Raw genomic sequence first — 19,331 nt, forward strand, 5'->3', positions numbered from 1 at the left:
AAGTTTGACACAAAACAAAGTCACAGGAGGTACAGACATACAGGTTTAGTTTTGAACGAATCAAATCTGTATAATAAATATTTTCACGGAAGTGTTTTGCTATTTTATTTGTTTATTTGTGTTTATTTTTATTCTATTTCAAGTCGTACTTTTGGCCAGATGTTGTGATTAGCTATTTTAGAGGGATTTTCTTTTACCCTACTGATTAACACTATAATTATGACTGCCGTATTGTTGGCTTAATGTTAGCTTCAATGTATCGCAATAGCAACAAAAGCGTGCAACAGCCACACGTTTAGACCTCCATGCAGTTCTCTTGAACGCGACAATTCAATTCCAAAACCTTTATTGCCATTAACAAATCAAATCTTTGCCAAAGCATTTGACAATATATGCAGATATTAAACACTAAATAAACAGGTGTCATATGCGCACAAACTCTCTCTCTCTCTCTCACTCTCTCTCTCAGGTGGGTAGCGTACCTTTGCGGTCACGTGACTCCTGCACCGGGGTAAAGGTGGACAGCTTCGTGCGGCTCTGACTGTAATCTGACTGCCGCCCTCACACTGCCAGCAAGTTGACTCTTTCGTAAGTGAGCGAAGTGCACTGGAGAACTATTGTTTTCGTCCAGTATGTCCATCAGTCGCAAGAACTGGTCGGCTTTGTCCAGGTAAGATTAAGTCGTTTTATTTTAAAGAGAATAGGACACCTTTGGGTAGACCTCCATCTGCAGCTTGCTAAGGATGTTATGGAGGTTAATTTAAGTCACTGAACTAGCCAAAAATTAGCTAAATCTCAGCTGGAAAAAAACGGTATTCATTTAGAGAGATTATAATATCTGTTTAGCTGTGTTGTGTGCTCTTAGAAGCTTTAAGAAACAGTGAGTGGTTTCCGTCTCTTTAGGTTTCACTATTTCACTATTATTGTTATTAAAGGCACTTCTAACGTCCCTATGGTAGAATGAAGTCTCAGTTGTCTTTTTCAGGTTAAAAGATCAAATAAGAATTACTTTAATAATCCCAAACTGGGAAAATGTTGTGTTGCAGCAGCATAATACAATACAAGGCATAGCAAATAATTAGAAATAAAAAGAAGAAATAAACAATTCTGAAGTATAGACATCTCAAAGAAGAAATACAAATAGAAATAAATTGGCATTAGAGAAAGATAACGTTAACTATGAAGATAAATAATCTATAAACTGTCAGACAAGTAAAAACTATTGAAATTAATCAAATATAAAGCAGGATATTATATAAATAGTAGTGCAATGGATGGAATATTAAATCAAGTATAAATGTACAATGTAAAGTGTAAAGTGTGAATGTTATGTTCCAGTTAACAAGAGAGGCTACTGAGCAGAGAGTCGTCTGCCAGCCACAGGTGAATTGTTGTACAGTTTCATGGCGGTCTAGTCTAGAGATAACTCGAAAATGTGTACTGTCTTACCCTGCTGCACTGTTTCCTAACGTACTCATGATGTGTTTTCTACGCACATCCTGCATAACAGTAAACTTTATGGGCTTTTCAAAAGGTGTTCAGACAAGCAACCAACTGTAGTCCAACTCTATATTTACACAGTTGATGAACAAGTAAAGCAGGTTCTGTGTAACCGTTATAACAGTAATCGCTCTTTTCCATCAACCAAAACGAGCTAATTGGATTCATTTTAATAGATTAATGATAGCTTTCATTTTGGACATACTTTAGTGTTTGTCTACCTGTTTCATTTTCTGTTTTAAGTCCACATTACCTGATTCTAATGTGCATCTCCTGTGTGCATTATGACTCTGCCCTCAGCCTGGCGCGGCAATGGACGATGGAGGATGATGAGGAGGTGGAAAGGGAGAGGAGGAGGAGGGTGAAGAGCTCCAGCGTTACTGAACCTGGTGATGACCTCAGCCCAACAACCAAAGACGCACCCACCAGTGATAGCACCTTTGTGTCCAACAGTGAGATGTCCCAGGGCCTCAGCAGGTTATTTTAATAATTTAGTAAAGACCTTTATTCATTTGTTCTCGTCTCTGAAAATGAACCTGTTGCTGTCTGTGTTTGCTCTGCTCTTCTAATTTGTGCTTGTTTACACACTGCTACTACTTCTCTCTTCTCTGGTTTTTCTGTTTCATTCCCTCAGTTTTATTGTATGTTAGAGAGCCATAGGGATGCAAGTACTTTAGAATCCATTTGTTTTTATGGTAAGCATTTTTAGAGGATGGATTTCAGAGGCAGACACTTTCGCCCCATAGGAGTGTGTCATCTTTATACTATTCAAACACACAAAGAAACCTGAAACCAAGCTTGGAAAGTATGAAAAGCCATCAAAAAAACAACAAGCTGAGTTCCTGAAGGAAAATCAGCCTTCAAAGTGAGATGAGCTGTAGGGTCTTTTATTCAAAGAAACGTGATCAGACACAGAGGGGACAGTCCGGACCCTCATGACCATCCATCATATATCTGTCATTCACATGTGAACGTTTACTTATGTCTTCACAGTGCCGAGCAGATACAGCTAGATTTCCTGGAGATGCTGCGTACCCGTGATGAAAAGCGGAGGATGAGACATGTGGAGACGCTGAGAAGACAGAAGGAGATAGGGGAGGAGGAAGCCGAGGACTGCGGAGGAGAAGCCAGGGTGGAGCTACTGGGTGACATGGAGGAGGAGCAGAGCAGTGTGTTGCCCCCTGTGAAAGTTACATCCAAACCACAACCACTCGAAAAAACAGCCTCTTACAGCCCCACCAACAGCACCAGCACCACAAACAGACAAGTAAGAAATCATTTGTTACCCTTTAGTTTAGTTAAATCAATAGTATATATCATAGTTATAAGACAACACCAGTCTACAGCCATGCTTACAGCTTTTTGAGGATCTACTAAGGCACACCGTGCTTTGAGCTAAATGCTAATATGTTGCTGCTAAGCAGGTTTGATGGATGGCAAGTTCACATCTTAGTATAGTATGTTAACATGCTAACTTATTGTAAATATAATTATCATAAGTATAAAACATAAAGTATACTATACTGTGGCTGAAGGGAGTTTCAGTAGTTTTGCAAATATAACAAATTGAAATGTTGACCTGGTTATGATGCTAGATGAAACATCATGGTATTCCCAAAGCGTTTAGGAAACATTGTCTGAAAACCCTAAATTTCTTTTGATATTTAACAGGATAAGTGAATAGTGAACCTGCTGGTGGAGCTTAATAAAAAGTAATGGGATCACCAACATCATGAAGGTTCATCTTCTAGGGTTCATTAATGTCTGGACAAAATCTTTCCAATGCTTGGTTATTTATTTCAATAAAGTCAAAGAAGTGAACCAACAGATAATCATTGGTACACCCAGAGCCATGGTGCTAGCAAAAGTGGCTTCTTTTTTTTTTTACATAAACACTGAAATCCAAACTATACATTTTTCACAACACAGCGCTACCATTAGTGCCACCCTCCAGTGTGCTTAATTCCAGTTAACTGTTACTCCACACTGAGGGAGAGGCATGTTAATCATTTTCTAGATTCTACAACAACAACTTTCCCCCCCAAGGAAAGATATTAATGTAACAAGTTCTGTAAATATGGAAAGACTCAGCAGTGCTATTCAGGTGAACAAAGCTAGACATAGAGAGTGTAAAATGCTCACAAGTACTTAACTCTAATCCTAACCCTAGTTATAAAATATTTCCTAAACTGAGCTCGCACTCTTCCTGTGAATCAAGTGACCATGCAAATCCTCTATAAAACCTTGATAAGGCGTGCTAAGGTCATTTATCAGCTTTATCTTTTATTACACTGGCAGTCGGCTCTAACTCAGGGCATCTGCAAATTAGGCCATAACTGCAAAACGTTATGTCATGCAAGGCGTGTCTCAGGTGCCTCTGTTCAAAAGCTTGAATGCTGAGCGCTCATGTTGATCGTCTTTCCTGTTTTTTTTCTCTTTGTTAGCCTGAAAATGGACAATCGTCGAGAAAAGACCTTGATCCCAAGCCCTCTTCAAACCCAGCTCGCAAGTTTGTCAGGTTAACGAGCACGATTTCTGTCTATTGTTCTTTTATTCTTTAACGTGAGTCATCGGGAAGGATCAAATACAGATCAAACATTATTTTAAGATAAGATAAAGGTTATTGATATCAGACACGGAAATTCAGTACAATACAGTTCAGCAGAGAAGAGTGTACACATTGGAAACATAACCAAAGTGAAACTGAATAGAATCGGCTAGTTTATTATTTTAATAATTGACCATATGAAGACAAGCATATGTGCTTACAAATCAGGCATCATTTATCTAGATATGGTGTAATTATAGCTCATGAAATATGACATTGCTGATTATATATACAATGTTTAATGCATTCTGGAGTATATTGTCTAAGAAGTCTGGAGAGCAAGTCATTGGGGCAGCCTGTATATTTGGTTTTTCTGATTGGCTTTAAACAATTCCCCTCACCATTTTTTTATTGTGTTTTAAGCCCGTACAAAACAAAATGTCAAAAGGAGTCTCAGGGTGAATAGAGTGCATTAAGGACTTTAATACTTTTCCGCTTTACTGTGACTTGGAACTGGTTTCACAGATTTCACTGACCTCTCACGTGTGTTTCTGGTGCCGCAGCTCTGTCTCCATCTCACTCGACAAAAGCTCCTCCGCCAGCGGGTGCGCAAGTCCCATGAGCCCTCGCTCTCCGACGACCCCCTTCTCGCCTCGAGAACAATGGCCGTCGCCCTGCCAGAGCCCCTCTCCTAGGGGAGCCGAAAGCCCCGTTCAGAATGGACACCCACAGGAGGTATTTTAACACACACTCACAATGAAATAATTGACCTATCATCATGTTTTGCTTCCATCATGAGTTTGGCTGATGATTTCTCACTCAATGAAGCAGCACCCTCTGGTGTTCAGAGTAAAACTTACAGTGTTTATGTAGATGAGAACAAACTTTCATTGACTCTATAGTTGGATCTACCGTCTAAGAAATGCTCACTGTATCTCATCTGTATTTAAATACTGATATCTGATCATATGGGGAAGTACATGTATTTTTACTTTGCCTCAGACCACGATGAATGGCTCTCCTTCCAACGGCAACTTCGAACAGACGTCCAAACCAGCGTTCGTCCGACAGAGCTCCAGGACTGTATCTTTCAGGGTAAACACCTCCAACACACACACATACACACACACACACACACACACACACACAGCTGAATGCCGGCATTAACCTTTGCTTATTTGACTGTTAAAACACTGTTTAATCTAGCATCAGTCGTTCGACTATCAGCTCACAGTAATTTGCTTGTGGCTCTCGAGCGTCAGGCTTATGCTAATAGCTGAAGCAATATTTACAAGCTATTACTGCTGACGCGTTGCTTTGTTACTCCCTCACTCATCACAAGAGACGGGATGTTTATAATGGTCATTAGCTGCTGATGTTTGGACGACTGTAAGGTCTACTAGCTAACAAACACATGCACTCTGGTACTCTACAGATGATGAAGAAGAAAGAAGAGGAGAGCGCACCGCTGCAGAGGAGGTAAGGAAACATCCTTGTGGTTATTTGTTTGGGGACTTTGTGTTAGTCTACATCAGTTTGATTGTTGATTGCTTTATTTTATTGTAGTGCGAGTGTGAGGATGGCTTCCAAGAAGTTTGAATCAAACACAGTAAGACACTTAAGAACTTATCAACATAATTAATTTAATGATAATATGTGTTTGTGTTGCACTCCAAAGATAATCCACAAAACTAAATATCTGTAAAATGTTATACTTATCACTGTGCTGTATTCTTGTCTGTATGGTATCTTAAGACTTTCCATCAATATTAGCTGGTTTAAGATGAGATGCTGATCAGTGCATCAAAATATGATTGACAGTGTTTTAATGTGAATTGTCCAGGACCAGGACCAAAATGAAGGTGAAGACAAAGCAGCACCTTTCCAGAGAAAGTGAGTTTGTAGAGCCAAATTTGTTTCTGTCCATCTGCCAAAACTTGGAATTAGTGTTATTTTAGTAAAAGTTAGTGTACACAGCTGGACCTGTTCAATGTGCTCTCATGTTATCCAGCTCCAAGCACAGGATTTCTTCCAAGTCCATCCAGGAGAAGATGGAGAGACTGACTCAGGCTGCACAGGTCAGACTCTCTGCAATAAAACACAATAATTCAACAGCAGAAACTACACAACTAACCACCATTTTTGTACTCTACGGTATTGATTTTTAAACTCTATATGTGCGTAGAAGGGAGACATTACACGTTCTCCAGACGTAACCCAGAGAACTCTGTTTCTGCTGGACGAGGTGTCCAGGAAGAGAGGTCTCTTTGAGAAGGAGCAGCAGGGAGCAGGCCCCACCAGCCCTGGAGTCTCCAGACAGGTAAATCCATTCCTCACAATCGCTCATCAGATGTGCCAGCAATACCCTGATATCATTAGCAGGTATGGCTTCTGATTGTTTCACATCTCTGACGGGGATTCACAGGAATTTAGGAGCTTCAAATCGGGAATGTCAGACCGGATCTCCAGCTGGCTCAACAAGACCAACAGCACCGGGTCTTCAAACAATGCCACTGTAAGACCATTAGCACTGTCATATTTCTAATAAACCTACGCTTTGTCCAGTTGTCCACCTGAAGGGCCGCCAGACAGTTCAGTGGTTAGAGCAGTGTTGTCTGCTGCTACGTTTCCCCCCACTTTCAACAATATCTTTAAAATAATTTTTAAAAGTTACACAGGTGTAGCAGCCAGAGGGCAGTAGCAATCTTTCAGCTATACTGCAATATGCCATAGTGTCTCAAACAGGATATTTCTGTTCTTCCTGCTCCTGACCTCATATCAGTAAACTCTGAACAAACATTTTCAGATAACTCGCATTTTTTTCCTTCCAAATCTATGATTATTTATTATTTAAAATACATGACCGACATCAGTATTTCTATTCTGAAAGCATCATTATCTTTTCCTTCATTATGTTGGGCATTTGGGGGGGTTTACAATACAATATATAAATAACAAAGCCTATCACAATATAGTATGTTTTCTGGTATTTTAATAAATAAATAATCTATATTAAATAACCACATGGTAAAGCCAATTTTGTATTTTCTGTATACATTAAACTCGACAAACAAAAAGTACTGACAATTATTTTTTAGGAATGTTGGTGGAAAATGAACATACGTTTTAAGGGAAATTAAATAGAAATCCACTTTGAATATAAGCCTAGAATATATCATTAGAGAAACAATGTAGACAAATATACAAGATAGACGTGTATTCTTGTATATTGTTTATGCTGATTGACTGGTTTACAGTTATCATTCTTTATAGAAAAACGAATCTAACAAATATCAGCATGTATATAAACAGTTTATTGAGAGAATTTATGTTTTGCCTTTACTGCCCTCTTTATTGGGGATTTGTGTTGTAGAAATAAGCTTTTGATTTTCTATTTGTAGGACCTGAGAAATGTAGACATCACCAGTAAGAGGAGCCTGTTTGAGAAGAGAGAAGAGGACAGCCCTGGAAAAATCCACAAGTGAAGGCTGTCCTTTTATAATGGTCAACAGGCGAGTTGATTGTCCCAAACTGCTTGACCATCATTTTATAATTAATATGACATGAAATTTGTTTATTTTACAATAAACTCTTCCCTGTTTTTGCCTTGTTATTTGTAGGATTAAGAAGGGGAGATGATAAGAACTGGATGATTATTGGATGCCACGACTGACTGATTCTTTAATTTCAAGCTTTTTCTGTTTTTCTTCTTCCATGCCAAAACACACAGCAGAACAGCCTTATAAAGAAAAAGTGAGTTTAGTCTTGAAAAGTAATAAAGACTGATAAGGTTAATACTGCTTTTAAATTTAAAGGATTTAAAATCAAACACATCTGCATCGCTTCTTAAAGTATAAATGTGTCAAACACTGAAAATATTTAATGTGTGAGGAAGAGTATTCTGTGAAGAGAGATGAAGAAAAGTGATATTTGTTATAAAACTCTTCAGCTATTTGCCTAACTTTATGTAATTGTTCTAGCACTTTAAAACGGTGAAGGTCTAAAGGTTAATGACGGCTATATTTTTTACTGAATAATGGGAATTCTGGAGTTGTAATTGAATGTTTTTGTTTAATCTGCCAAAATATACCTTTTGTTTTGAGTCATTGAGGGCAATATGCTGCCGGTTTAAGAAATAAAAGGTTTTATTACCACACATGTCTGTCATACATTTATTTAATTCACTTACTCACACAAAACTGAAACACTTTTTAGTGTAAGATGAATATTTACTCAGTAACATCACTTATCTTGGCGTGTAGATAAGAGTTGGACGCCTGTGTTTTGTCTGGGACAGGTTGCCTTACATGGGGGAGAAAATGTGTGTGTGTGGATTGTGGATCATTGTCTGCGGGCAACTGTGGCTTTATCTGGATTTTTTTGGCACTACAAACTACCCTCCAACAGTGGCCTTTTTAGGGAATGATGATAAAGGAGAGTACATGCTATCTAAAAAGTTATTAATAACGCAACAAGGGGTCCTAAAGCCTCTTCCCCGTCACACAGTGTGTCCCTTTATCCTCTGAGAGTCACCTCATGTTCTCCTCTGCTGCGCATCAAACCTATCGATCAGATCCCTTTCTTCATCGCTCTAACTCAGGTAAGGGTAGCTTAGTATTTCTTTAATAAAATGTTGATATAAAGCTGATTCCTTATTCTAGGTAAATTGATAGACTCTGTTTAATGTTCAGATTCACTTCTGCACGCCTGAGCGCTCCCTGTCATGTCTGACAACGAGGAAGCGGTGGAGGATTATGAGGAGTAGGTTGATTTCATTTTTAATAATCATAAAAAAGCTCCATTAAACACCTCTAATGTTTCTGAATGAAACTGTAAATGTGTCATATGTAACTGTAAAAAGAAAACGCCCTGTTACACAATATACTGTAAATGGACAGGCATGTAATATTCATTAAAGCTATTGGAATGACAGATGTATGTTGCTGTCAAGTGATGACAGATGTACGTTGCTGTCAAGTGATGACCGATGTACGTTGCTGTCAAGTGATGACCGATGAGTTTTTCTCACAAAATAAACATTTACGCATGTGTCTATCTTCCACAGGGTGGTGGATGGTAAGTAGTTTCCTCATGACTCAGCACATACAGTAATACAACAGCACTGATGCATGTAATAAACTATCACTAAAGCTGTGTAGTTTTGATAGATGTTTTCTTAAAGACATCTTTAAGAAAAAGCTTTATTTAGGAACCGGTTTGTGCCTTAAGACTTTTGTTGAGCCAAAGATTGCAGTTTGTTTTGGCAAATCCACAAGTGGAAAAGTTATTTACTAAGGGTTTTTGTAATGATTTTCTCTTCCTGTAACCTTCATTTTAACCATAACGGCAAAAGTAAATGTGTTTGTGTGAATAACATTTTTTCATTTCTCCCTATGTCATTATTTTTGTATTTTCCCGGCGGTGTGATTCAGAAGAGCAGGCCGCTGAAGGTATGGGACTTGTGAACACTTAACTAAATTAAGCTAATCCGGTCATCAATAAATGATGTGTGGTTATGATTCAGTAATACCAGAGTGATACTCGTTTACAGTCAGGCTGCCTGTGGTTAAAATGACATAGCTGCAAATAGTGCAGAAGGATTCAATATCGTCCAATATTAGTAAGTTAAAGTAAAAAGAGGCATATAAAACCCAATATTGAAATAAAGTTAGAATACCTCAAGCTCGAATTTAAGTAAAGTCCTTGAGTAAATGCACTGAATTCATTTCGATCACTGGCTGTGACTGAAAGTCATGAATGATTAGTACATCAAAATCATTCATGCTGGAGTTTCAATGCTTCTTTCTTTCTTTCTTACCTTTCATAATTGTGCTGGCTGCTTTGCTAGCTGACTGGCTTTACTAAACGGATCTGTGCTTTTGCTCAGCAGGGGAGCAAGGGGTAGAGGAGGAGGAGGAGGAGGTGGAAGAGGAGGTGGAGGAAGAGGTGGTGGAGGAGGAAGAGGAAGAGGAGGCAGAGAAGCAGGAAGAGGTGGAGGAAGGTACTGCTTGTGCTTTGAGCTAAACGCCTCTGGTAAATGATGGTAAATGACGGATGATTTTGTGGACGTGGCATTGCAGACCAGCAGTTTTTCTTTTTAGAACAACACCCTTTAAATCAGAAATAAAGGCCACCACTAGTGTCATGCAGCTCACTACACACATGCACAGTACTTTTGGTTTAAAAAATATAATAAAAATCTAAAAGGTAATCCTGCAGACCTCAAGATCTATACAGGTATAAGAGAGACGTAATACTAAACATATCCATTTAACATTTGGCAAGTGAGAACACTGGTAGGGTGTGGAAGATAAACATGATGTATTAATCAATAAAATACAAATGAATGAATGCTAAATAAATTCATGGATTCCTACATCTGAGGCAGTTGTTATTGAATTCACAGTAGAGAAAGATTGATCACCTCGCCAAAACTGCAAAAGTAATTTAGCTAAATTAATCTCACTCTGACTCTTGTTACCAATTCTGTTATACTGTAGAGTTAGCAGAACCTACCTCATAAAAATAAAGACAGACAATTATAAAAGTCTAAACAAAGAGACACAGAAATAAGTACATTTTAATGTAGCCTACAGAGATTAAGATATACATTCAGGGTGTTAGGTCATTTACTTCTCTTCTGCATTAAGTATAACATTTCTTTATATATCGATGACTTTATTTAATACAAATATTTAAGGATATACATACTTATTTTTAAATGTTTGATTTATGATAATAAATCATCATGATTTGTCTTCTGTAGATTACAAATACCATTGTCAAAAGCCCAAACAAAACTTTGTCCGAGTCCACAAAGTCAGTCTCTCTTTGCCGTCAGCAATGGAGATATTTTCTCACGTGTCACCTGATAAGGATTTATATTTGACTTTAACTTCACCAGCTCTTGAGTGCCGTCTGCTTTAAATACCAGAGGTAGGTAGCTCATTTTGAACTAATCCCTTGTTATCTACTGGCAAGCTTTCCACTAGGGTACACAGGGTCAATCAAAACGCCAAATAAAAATAATGTGGTGACACAACCCCGACAAGTGCAAACAAGCTGCTGTAATAGCAGGAGTAAGAGAAAAGAGAAAGATTTCATTACGATTTATTAGCTCATTTGATTCCTTTCACTATAAACTTGTGACAAATAACAGGCCATTGACAAGGCAGAGTTATGGTTCCAGTAAAGCAATGAGTTTATATCACACCCAATGAGTGTCAAGATTTCTAACTGCCATGTAATTATTGCCGTACAATGCCAGAGACCGTGCAGGAGGAGGACGAACCGGCTGCAGAGGAGGAGGCCACTGAAGAGCAAGGTGAGAGCTCGGAGGGGAACACATTGTCGTCAGTGCAGACAAGTTGACACTGTTGGTAATTTGTCAATGCTTACACAGCAAGACAAAATCTCAGTGTAGAGTTGGGTATGTGCAGCACAACAAAGCAACGATGACTAATATGTCTTGACCGTAACAATGACTCAAGAGACAGACGGGAAAATATTCTGCTATCTCAGTCACACTTCACTTAGGTATGTGACAGAGCAGTGACTTAGTGAGATCAAATCTTGGTTTCCCTTGGTGAAAATAATTCCCGGGACACACCCAACCATCCCAGCCCTAAGGCTCTGCTTACTGTTAAGAATTCCGTGTTTTCTCAATTCAAAAGATCTTCAGACGTTTCTCGCTCTTGTTGTCAATAATTAGGAGTAGGAGAAATGTTAGTCTAATGAATAGTTATCATTACATTCCATCTTCCGTTTCAGGAAAGTATTTTTCGTTTACAGATTACACATTTAGACACGGATGGTTGACCTGTTCACACAAATAATATTACACAAGCCTACCTTTCAAATCAGTAAACACCCTAGACGGCTGTCACCTGATGTGTGATTGTATGTCGCATTGTTGGCAGAGCCTGAGACTTAGGGTGCGGTTGAAATGTCAATTTAGATTAGGAAGGTTCCTAACGGAGGGAAATTACCCTGAAGGACCCAAGTGGCATCCATGATAGGAGCTGTCCAAATTCTCTAGATGATAGGAAAGGAGCCTTAAACTTCCTTTATAACCTCCTTCAGCTTAGGAAACACTGGACCTTCCTTTACGAAAAGAAAGGGGAAAATGCTGTCCCACAACACCTTGCGGCCACAACATTTACCGTGACACAGCATTAAGCCGTTAATGGAAACAACCGATCGTCACTGAGAAATGCGTATTATGAAAGTTACGGTGGTTATTAAGCAATTTTATTCCGTAACTTGCAAAAATGCATTGTTTTGAACATTCAACACTATATTAATCAAAAGGCGAAATATGAACGTTACCTTTTTACTGAAATGATCAAATAAAATCAACATTTCGTAGAGTTTACCGAGTTGCAGGGGGTTTCTTAAACTTTTTGGGACATGTTTTAATGGTGATATACACAGTGATAGACGTGAAGGCCTGCAAAGTTTATAATTAATACATTTGTACGTATTTTTAAATATGTTACTACAATCATACGTATGGGGATTCATATGGATTAATACGTGCAGACTGGACGGTAAGAGTGATAAGCATAAGTTTCACTTTTTTATTTCAACGCCAACCTTTGGTCATTGTCAAGTTATCCAGATGTTAAGATTCAGATTCAGCTCTGCCCAAACTTGAAAACGGCTTGTTCAACACAAATGATGCAAGGGGACAACTCTGTTCCGTTCTGGTGATTTATTTTCTTTCAGATTGATGGCACAAAGTGAAATTCCAGAGGAAGAATAGGTTGATAACCTTTAAGAAACAAAAGGGCAAATTACATTCCACATCAGTATGCATCAATCATGATCATTAAACTAAACATCTCATTTAAATTCAAAACAGATCAAAATCAAACAGAAAACAGCAAACAAATGATTCTTTCAAACAAAATATTTGAAGTCCATACCAGTTGCGTCTGTGGTTGAACATGAGCTGTCAGTAGGCTGAGGAGACCGAGCAAAGAGGGCTCGCCAAGCTAACTCCAAACATTTTATACTCATGCTTGATTAGAGGTGCGCAGGTGAAATCGGTGCCTCCAGAAACATGGGTTGCATCCTGTCTGTTGGGTGTCTGGGTGAGCTCTCTCTGCACCCTTCAGGCCTGGAGTTCCTCCACAGATGCTGGTCCTATGCTCACACTTGTTTGACGCCACAGTCATGAAGAATGTTTATGTTCATCACAAATACGTCGGATTCTCAAAGCACTGTAGTCTCTTTCCTGCGTCCTTTTGAATTCTCCTATCCACTATTCCTTAACCCTGTGAGGTTTCACGCAGAGGTCAAGGAATAGTGTTTTTTGGACAATTTTTGGGATTGTCATTGCCAAAACTACATTACATTAAATAAACTACACTGTTGCTATTGCACATATGACAATACAGAATTTGATCCTCCAGAAAAGGACTTTTTGTATCCAAGAATTAGTTTGTGTATGCATAATTTGACCTGAGGATGAGTCCTAAAGACTTTACCTCTAGCTCACTGATTCCTAACCTGTGTGCTGTGGAACTTAGTGAAAACCCCACATTATTAATAGCAAAATACAACTATAAAAAAAGTTATGAATGAAGTCTTAAATGTTTTAACGGTCACAGTCCTGGTGCTTGCAGTTATGGCGTTTCAACCACTGTCATGTTATCAATGCTGGCAGAGTAACATGCCAAACCCCGCTCCCCTTCCCGGCAGTTCGTCTCCACACTTGGCGGCTGTGGCCTGCCTGATCTTGTGCCCTGTCTGAGTCCGCTTTTACAATACCTCATTTTACATCCTGTTTCCCTGTCTGGTTTAAACTAAGTGAACTTCTGCTTCGATGTTATCATTTATATAGTTGCTGGTTTTTTTGGCATTATTAAATACAATAATAAAATGTACAGAGATATACAGCTCCAGAAAAAAATAAGAGACCACTTCAGCATTATCAGTTTCTCCGGTTTTACTATTTAAAAAGGTATGTCTTAGAGTTAAAAGCATTTTCTTTTTATTGTATTCTATAAACTACTGACAACATTAATCTGTGTTGGAATTGAACAGACCAGCCTAACCTTTACTGCCTTTGTTCACACGTTTTGGCAGAGTGTTATTCAGAGGTCACAGATGCCTTACCTTCATAGGTGGCAAGTGATCTCCCAGTTATCCAGACAATCTGTCTGGCACATCGCTAATTATGATTGGTGAAACCTACAACACTAAACATCTGATACACCCACCTACACGAAATCAGCACAATATTTTGATATTTGTCATGTTTTTATGAACTGTACTATGATATGTGGTTGTGTCTGTCAGCACTCACTTATTTGACACTCAGTTATTTGACACACATTCACACAAGCCTCTCAAGTATCTTCTGTTGGTTACAGATGGAGAAGAGGAAGGAGAGGATGGAGGAGGTACATTTTTTAAATCTTAAATATATCAAAAATGAATGTTGGCAGTCAATTTTCTGCTGTTTTACTTGGATGTAGTTCACTGGATTGTACAAGAGTTGGCCTCAGATTAATATCTGCTAAATCTAGTGAACACACTGGCTCCATTGTCATTACATGCTGGTGTTTTCTGCTAGGACTATGGAATGTTTTGGTGATTTTGTGTGGTCTGGACAAGCCCATTTGTGTGTTATCTCACACTTCTTATTTTCTTTCCAAACAGAGGAAGCCAAACCGAAATTTAAGTGAGTACACTCCCTGAAACACGCACAAACACGCACACACGCACACACACAGAGTTAAATCCTCTAGAGTAGTGTTATTGAAACCAAATATCTATTATAAAGCTGAATCAAGGCAACTTAACTGAACTCATAAGTGGTCATCTTTTATGCAGTCTTTAGCCGATTAGCTTAGCTTAGCACATAATAAAGGTACGTTAAACCGCATTTAGGCCTAAAATCTTAGACCTCTTTGGAGTCATAACTTACACAAATATGAACAAACAAATATGACACGTGTATTGTCAGACTTTGTGTGACTTACATGTTGCAGGGATATCAGTGTCCATCCTTCAAAATTCTTAAAAGTTAGAAAAAAACACCCCTTATTGCTCCAGAGCTTCCTTGAAATCCCCGCGTTGTTAAGAAGTTTCTTTTGCACCAAAGTAATCCAGTGATAAATTGCTAATGCCTTATTTGGCATACTTTTAATGGTGCAATTTTGCAACATGTTAACAAATCCTATAGGCTAAAAAAACGTGCCTCATGCTGTTGCCCAATAAACTTCCTGTTTACATCCCCCAAAGCATTATGGGAAATACCACGGTAGTCCTTAACCCTAATATCTACCTACCATAGTATGTCATATAATGTCAATAATACAAACATGTCACATTGCATTATCAATATGTTTTGACATTGCTGAGGCTCAGAATGACATAGTATTGAAATGCCCTGAAATAAAGTTAGGAATGCATAATACAAACTGAAAACGAATTAAAAGAGACTTGGATGTCAAAATGTACATTTTCTGATTTGCAATTGTCACCTACATTATCATGGCTAGTTTCAAGTTCATTATGCAACTGTGGAATGAAGTGGAAATTACTGGAAAGCAAAGACTTTAACAACATATTGATGTAATGAACCAATTTCTTCTCTTTTGAAGCATGAACAGACACGCATACATCGACATTTGTTTGGCATGCTTGATTTAATTAGAGCAATTTATTCTCATTTGACAAGCACTATGTCATTGACAGGTGAAATATTTCCGTGTTTATATATCTCCACATTTTGTCCCTACTGTCCTCACGTGTTTTTCTTCTTTCTTTAAATCTCCAGGCCATTTATCATGCCCAACCTCATCCCTCCTAAGATCCCAGATGGAGAGAAGGTGGATTTTGATGTGAGTAATGGACTAACAGTACCGATTTCTGTTTTATGATGTAAACCAATGAAGTCCCATACCATTAAGCACAAGAAGCAATAACCCCCTTTTTCTTAAGGATATACATCGTAAAAGGATGGAGAAAGATCTGATGGAGCTTCAGACTTTGATTGAGGTTCACTTTGAGAGCAGGAAGAAGGAAGAAGAGGAGCTCATTCAACTCACGGATAGGATTGTAAGAGTGTTAAGCTATAGAAAATCATATTTAAACTTATTCACACAGAGGACATTTAAAATGGCTTTAGGATGTGCTAAGATGCTGATCTTTTGTGCAGGAGAAGCGTCGTTCTGAGCGAGCTGAGCAGCATAGAATCCGCAGTGAGAGAGAAAAAGAAAGACAGAAGCGTCTTGAGGTAAAGTCATTTTCAAGCTGCTGCAATGTAATATACACTTCCTGAATGCATTCAATGAACCACCTCCTAACATTTCAATCCTGGTCCTCATTCTCTCTGTTTGCTTTAGGACGAGAGAACTCGTAAGGAGGATGAGGAGGCTAAGAAGAGAGCAGATGATGATGCTAAAAAGAAGAAAACCCTCACCAGCCTCCACTTTGGAGGTTACATGCAGAAGTTGGTGAGCAGTGGGAGGGTTAATGGTGGCAGCTTAAAGTAGTTCATGTGAAGGATATTAGTCCAGAATCCTGGTGTTTTTCACTTTCCCACAGACAGAAAAGCGGAGTGGTAAGAGGCAGACTGAGAGAGAGAAGAAGAAGAAGATCCTGAGCGACAGACGCAAAGCTCTGGACATTGAGAAGTTGAGCCAGGAAGGACTCAAGTAGGTGGAAAAATATTGTCTCAATTAACCTCGACAAACAAAAAGTAGGGAGATTATTTCACAAGAAAAATAAACTCTTAACAACCATGCTCTAATATTTTTCTATCTGTGTTCCAGGGATAAAGCTAAAGAGTTGTGGGAGTGGATGAAAGAGCTGGAGGCTGAGAAGTTTGAACTTCAGTACCAGTTAACTAGTCAGAAATATGAGGTGTGTACAACAGAACACTACACACATTGTTGAAGTAAGGCACATGACATAAAAAACATCCTCTGAGTAACCTTTGTTTTCTTTGCTGCAGATTAATGTGCTGAGGAACCGCGTCAGCGATCATCAGAAAACGTAAGAATTAACTGCTTTTTTTTTTTTTTTGCACACACTTTTCACAGAGATTTACGACACTCGTAGATGCCTTCCCAGAGCCAAAACTCCCCTCAGAATATCTGTCCCTGTTTGAGTATTTTTCCGTATGACAAATAAAGTACATTTTCTATTTAAAATTGTTGGGACGCCCCTAGAGCAGGGGTGTCCAAACTTTTTTCAACAAGGGCCACAATCAGAAAAACATACAAAGGGCTGGGCCACACACTAAAGGTGAAGTATATTGCCTCAGTTAACTAAATCAATCAAATGTAGGTAAATTATTGTTGATACTTGAAAATCCTTTAAGAAAACCAACAGCCTACAACATAGCTCTCAATAGTGTTCCATTTATTTTATGAGCAGCTTAAACCCTGAAACAGAATCTTCAGATTGCTTATAAGAGGAACTAGGAAGGGTATTTTTGAAGCTTGTTACGAGCTACTTAGATTTCCCAGAAAAAATGTTTTCAACTTTGACATAATTTATTTGAAAAGTGGGCTTATTAACACACACAATACTACTGTGTAATGTATTTTGACATATATATATATATATATATATATATTTAAGAAGTACAATATAAGAAAACACAAGTTTCAGGTTGGGGCCATATTCCATTATACTTTGAAATTGCTGAGGGCCGATATAAACGTGGGCCGCATTTGGCCCCCGGGCCATAGTTTGGACACCCCTGCCCTAGAGAGTAGAGATGCGATTCTGTTTTTATTCCCAATTAACAGTTTTAGCCTGCACACTCAGTTCACACAAAAAAAGATATTATATATCAAAATATAAGTTCCAAGAATACGGGCAGCGCATTTAAGGTCACGCTGCAGAGTTTCGAATAACAAAGGCATAGCACTTGTCAACGTTTAACTATAATTTGACACACTGATGACAGCATGCAACACTGTTTTCATCTAAATTGGCTATGTAGCGGTGTTCATCACTAAATAAGAGCACCCCACCCTTTTCCCCTCCCTGCCTCAGCCCAGCTCTCAGGGGCCCCTCGAGGCCGTGTTACTCTCTCAAACTGGGCGAGCTGGCTGTATGGCTGGGTGTGGCAGGCCAGTCAGATGACACACCTGTCTCTTAATTTGCTGACTTCATTATTTATGCATGGTAAAGGTTTTTGCAACCTCAAAATGTTACCTACTGTTATTGTCCATTCTCAGTGCTTTTTGTGGACAAACATGTCTTCTTTGACCCCCTTTGACCTTTCCTTGTTTTCAACAGATCAAAGAGGACCAAAAGAGGCCTGAGGAAATAACTGCAGACATGCTGAGTGAGCAGTGTAGGCCCTAACCATCAGTCTCGCCCAGCAGCCACTGCTTCAAACCAAGCCCTGGCTTTCCTGCCACACCTATAGTCCCACCTGTCACCACAATACCATCACCTACAACACTAACTATATCCAGTGTTCCAGCTACAGTTGGTGTCCATCTATTAAATCCTGTGTGTTTTAAGAGGTAAATAAATTCTTATTTCAATCAACGGCTTTCTTGTCTTTCAGACTTTGTAGCTCAGGTGCATGTGTGTTCTGGAACTCTGAACCCTAAAAAAATTTGTATTCAAGACGAGAATGCAGAAAGCCTGGAGCAAAAACAGCAAGAAAAACCTTCCTACTGAAAGACAGGCTCTGACATGACTGTCATGATGCTCCTCCGGCTAACGCCCAGATCTCCACCCGACACACACAAAGCTGGAATAGAATGAATCATATTTCATTCAGCTGTAATCCCAGTGGGAAAACTCATCATATGAAAAGTGATGTTCCTCCTTCAACTGCTTTCTAAGTGAATCAAAAAGTCATCTCAAAGTCAATTCTTGTTTCACAATCTTGGTTTCGATCGGGACATTGGCACATAGTTCTAAAAGAAATACCAATTTAGTCATTTGGGTGGATCTGATGTAGCACCAAATATGCGGGAAAAGTTATAAACTGTATTAAAAGCCAGGGGTAGTATTATTTATGAATCTGTTGGTTGATTTCTAAAACATGTCAATTCATTAAACGATGTTGCTGTGGTATACAGGTGGGGTTGCTTTGTCTTGAGGATTCTCTGTATTATGTTTGAGATTTACACCAATCAGGAGTGTCAAGGAGTACATGTACTTTATTCTAATACAAATTAAATTATTAACAGAATATTTCCACCTAATTAAAAAAAGGATTTGCAGCCCCTATGAGAGCAAGCAAATGGCTTCTGCTTTTTTTTCATTCCAGTGGTTGAACTGATAAATTGACAGC

General features: G+C 38.7%; 2 protein-coding genes across 2 annotated transcripts; both read left to right on the forward strand.

Moving 5' to 3' along the window:
* The first annotated feature begins 467 nt into the window (after window positions 1–467).
* lad1 (ladinin) lies at window positions 468–8,204 on the forward strand. The gene is made up of 14 exons (XM_063884419.1): window positions 468–670; window positions 1,801–1,977; window positions 2,494–2,767; window positions 3,945–4,018; window positions 4,612–4,783; window positions 5,051–5,143; window positions 5,484–5,527; window positions 5,615–5,657; window positions 5,892–5,941; window positions 6,060–6,126; window positions 6,234–6,368; window positions 6,474–6,563; window positions 7,450–7,560; window positions 7,669–8,204. The coding sequence occupies exons 1-13, from the start codon at window positions 633–635 to the stop codon at window positions 7,531–7,533; spliced, it is 1,341 nt and encodes a 446-aa protein (XP_063740489.1). The 5' UTR covers window positions 468–632; the 3' UTR covers window positions 7,534–7,560; window positions 7,669–8,204.
* A 552-nt stretch (window positions 8,205–8,756) lies between these two features.
* tnnt2a (troponin T type 2a (cardiac)) lies at window positions 8,757–18,574 on the forward strand. The gene is made up of 15 exons (XM_063884432.1): window positions 8,757–8,809; window positions 9,114–9,124; window positions 9,481–9,498; window positions 9,936–10,049; window positions 11,316–11,372; window positions 14,428–14,457; window positions 14,717–14,738; window positions 15,840–15,903; window positions 16,004–16,120; window positions 16,221–16,298; window positions 16,408–16,518; window positions 16,610–16,719; window positions 16,837–16,927; window positions 17,019–17,059; window positions 18,317–18,574. The coding sequence occupies exons 1-15, from the start codon at window positions 8,772–8,774 to the stop codon at window positions 18,348–18,350; spliced, it is 936 nt and encodes a 311-aa protein (XP_063740502.1). The 5' UTR covers window positions 8,757–8,771; the 3' UTR covers window positions 18,351–18,574.
* The last annotated feature ends 757 nt before the right edge of the window (window positions 18,575–19,331 follow it).

Source organism: Eleginops maclovinus, chromosome 1 (assembly GCF_036324505.1).
Source record: "Eleginops maclovinus isolate JMC-PN-2008 ecotype Puerto Natales chromosome 1, JC_Emac_rtc_rv5, whole genome shotgun sequence".
Lineage (NCBI taxonomy): Eukaryota > Metazoa > Chordata > Actinopteri > Perciformes > Eleginopidae > Eleginops > Eleginops maclovinus.